This window comes from Tamandua tetradactyla, chromosome 18, assembly GCF_023851605.1.
Source record: "Tamandua tetradactyla isolate mTamTet1 chromosome 18, mTamTet1.pri, whole genome shotgun sequence".
Taxonomy (NCBI): domain Eukaryota; kingdom Metazoa; phylum Chordata; class Mammalia; order Pilosa; family Myrmecophagidae; genus Tamandua; species Tamandua tetradactyla.
Genome location: NC_135344.1, coordinates 59,421,085 through 59,424,687, shown reverse-complemented (window position 1 = coordinate 59,424,687; position 3,603 = coordinate 59,421,085). Strand labels below are relative to the sequence as shown.

The window sequence follows — 3,603 nt, the reverse complement described above, 5'->3', positions numbered from 1 at the left end:
TTGGCTTACCGCCAGTTTGACAGGGCTATCTCCTGCTCTGCATAGAATTATGTATGAGAAGTCATCTTGGCCAAGTTCAGAGGCTAGAGGGTAGGGGCATTATTCACAGATAATTTTTAGTTTAGACATCTAGTCAGTACATAGTAATAACATACAGTTTGATAAGTTTGTGCATATGTATAAACTGGTGAAAGCACCCTGCAATCAAGATAGTGAAAATATCCATTGTCCTCCAAAGTGTCCTCGTGCCCCTTTGTAATGCCTCCTTCCTGTACCTCCATGTCCCAACCCCTCATCAGGCAACTGCTTATCTGCTTTCTGTCATTAGAAATTAGTAATTAGTTTTCATTTTCTAGAATTTCATGTCAATGGAATCATATAGGATGTACTCTTTTTGATCTCTTTGGGTTTTTTTGCATGGGCAGGCACCAGGAATCGAACCGGGTCTCCGTCATGGCAGGTGAGAACTCTGCCAACTGAGCCACCGTAGTCCACCCTTGATCTGTTTTTTTCCACTCAACATAATCATACTGAGATTCATCACACTGGAGCAGGTATCATTGATTCATTCCTTTTTATTGCTGAGCAGTATTCCGTTGTATAGATAGACTACAGTTTTTCCATCTATTTGTAGGTGGAAATATGGGTTCCTTCCAGTTTGGCGCCTATCAGTAAAGCTGCTCTGAGCATTCGTACACATGTGTGTATGGAGATATATTTCATTTCTTCCTGGGGAAACGTCTAGAAGCAGAATGGCTGGTTCATATGGTAGGTATATGCTTAACTTTTTAAGAATCTATAAATTGTCTTCCAAGTGTCTGTACTATTTTACGTTCCCACCAGCGGTATATGAAAGATCTAGTTCTTCCACATACTCATCTCTACTTGGTATGGACAGTCTTTCTAATTTTAATCACTCTAATAGGTGTGTAATGGTATTTGACTGGTTTTAATTTGCATTCCCTGATGACTAATGATGTTGAACATTTTTTTCAAGTGCTTATTTACTATCAGGATATCTTCTTTGGTGAAGAATCTATTCAAGGAATTTATTGGCTCCCAGTTTTGGAGTCTGTAAGTCCAAAATCAGGATGTCAGCAAGACCATGCTTTCTCCCTAAAGCCTGCAGAGATCTGGTGCTAGCTGCAAGCCTGGGGGCTCTGTGGCTTGCAGCTCTGCTTCCTGTCACCTGGTAATCTCTCTCTTGTGACTGCTCTTCTGATTTCTGACTTCCAGCTTCTGGCTCCTCTCCTCCATGGTCTTCTCTGACTTCTCTTTATAAGGCCTCCAGTAATACGGATTACCCCGATGCAGGTGCAACACACTCAACTAATAATAACATCTACAAAGGGTCGTGTTTCCCGAGATGCAGGGTAAGATTAAGAACATGCTTTTTGTAGAGGTTCATAATTCAGCCTATGACATTAACAAACTGTAATGTGATTTTCCAACGTTTTATTTAAGAGGTGACATCTGTGAAGAGCTATACATGGCAAAAGCATGCATTTCTTTCATATAAACAGAAGAACACTGTGGAATAATTTTGCAAGGCCTACTGTGCAAGCAGTCCTGAGAATAAGGACCCAGCCAGTGACTCAGAACCTGCCATGCCCTGGAGCTCTCTACCATAAAATGCTGAGCAGGGCAGAGTCCAGATGTCCGGGAAAATGCTCTTGTCTAAGCAGAAAAGCTGCATGTAAGTTAAGTACTAGAAGGAGAGCAATGTAGCTCATCCAAACACAACTGAATTTAAAAATAGAGATTAAATAGAACTGATATAATTCACACCAAATATTTTTCATTTTACTGTTAAATTCAATTCATGCAGAAAAAAACTATAATATTTCACATCTGCTATGTGTCAACAGTTTTGTAGTCATCTTTAAGGTTGTTAAGCACTGGAATAAATTATATGAGGCAATGAAATCTCCTTTCTAAGAAATCTTTGTCTTTTAAATACCAAACATACAGAAAGAGGGATGTGTACTGCAGATCTTCTAAGAGACCAAGAAATGGAAAAGACTACAGCTAAAGTGCTTTCCTGTCTATGACTTTTTATTTTTAAACTTTCATGGCCATCCTGCTTAAAATATTAATAGGCCATGAAGTTTACCCCATGTCTGGCCCAGAAATTCAATATGAACCATGTAGAGGACATACAGAGTCTGCAGTCAATTTGGTTGAATAAAATCACCCAAAACGGGACGTTGCACGGAGCTGCTGGTGTCCGCATCATGACATCCGCCCTGGAGAACTACATCAACCGAACTGTTGCTGTTATTACTTCTGATGGGAGAGTGATTGTGGGAACACTGAAAGGTTTTGACCAGACCATTAATTTAATTTTGGATGAAAGTCATGAACGAGTGTTCAGCTCTTCACAGGGAGTAGAACAAGTGGTACTAGGGTTATACATCGTAAGAGGTGACAATGTTGCAGTCATAGGAGAAATTGATGAAGAGACAGATTCTGCGCTTGATTTGGGGAATATATGAGCAGAACCTCTTAACTCTGTAGCACATTGAGAAACAACTGCATATATTGGACATCTATAAATTTTTGTACAGAAACTGATTATTCAGAGGAGGCTGTGTGGAAGTTTCATGAATGTGTAATTTTGGATTTTGACTGTTGATTCATTGTAAAAGATATGTAAATTAAAATATTTCTACATTTTGAAAAAAAAATTTGCGTGTAAATCATAGGTTTTGGAGCTTCATTTTATTTTTCTATTAAATAATGTGAAAATTTGTTTTGGAAACTTTCAGAAGAAATTGTATTTTCCAACATTTTAATATTCCTGGCAAATAAGTAGAAAAGAGAAAATGTGTGCTATATAATTTAAGCATGCAAATAACATCAGTAGTTCATGATTTTTAAGAGTGTCTCATTAAGATGGGTCTTGTCATCTTGAGTGACTCATTAGCATTTAGTATTCTATATGGGTGGTGCTTTATGGTACTGTTGAATGTTGTCCCCTAGCATTTAGAGGTGTTGGTATGAGTATTTGGTTGGGAAAAAGAGGTATGCCAACAAATTTTAAATGAACTGGGGCAAAATGCGGACTTGAATATTAAGGGCTGAGAGGGATAGGATTCATGAGGAGGATAGTGGTAAAATTTGGATGTCCAATAACTTAGGTATGAAAATAATATGAGCATATTATTGAATTTTATGAATACTATTATCTGATAAAAACAACTTCATAGTCTTTAAACCCATCTTGCTTTCAATTTTTAAGAATTAGGGAATTTCTAGAATTAAAGGAGTTTTTTATTGTTAATATATGTGAGTAAATAAACCGAAGTTTTTATTGAACAAAAAAAAAAAAAAAAAAATCACCCAAAACGGGGAAAAATGCATTTACAACAGAAATATTATGGTCCTCCATTCATGAAACATATAGTCACTGAGTTCCTGCTATGAGGTTGGTATGTTCCGCAGGGAACAAAGATACAAATAGTCTCTGCCCTCCTGAAGCCTAAGGGGACAGGGTAGATCTGAAAATAAATATATAATTACAGATTGTAACAAACTGAAAAGACTTGTGTAAACCAGGTGGCAGAGAAAGCTCAACGTGCTGCTAGCTGTAATTTCAGTTGT

At 37.5% G+C, this 3,603-nt stretch overlaps 1 protein-coding gene across 1 annotated transcript; it reads left to right on the top strand.

The window, feature by feature from the left end:
- Nucleotides 1-2,210: 2,210 nt before the first annotated feature.
- LOC143662671 (U6 snRNA-associated Sm-like protein LSm8) lies at nucleotides 2,211-3,264 on the top strand. The gene has a single exon (XM_077136138.1). It carries the CDS (start codon nucleotides 2,235-2,237, stop codon nucleotides 2,493-2,495), a length of 261 nt encoding a protein of 86 aa, XP_076992253.1. The 5' UTR covers nucleotides 2,211-2,234; the 3' UTR covers nucleotides 2,496-3,264.
- The last annotated feature ends 339 nt before the right edge of the window (nucleotides 3,265-3,603 follow it).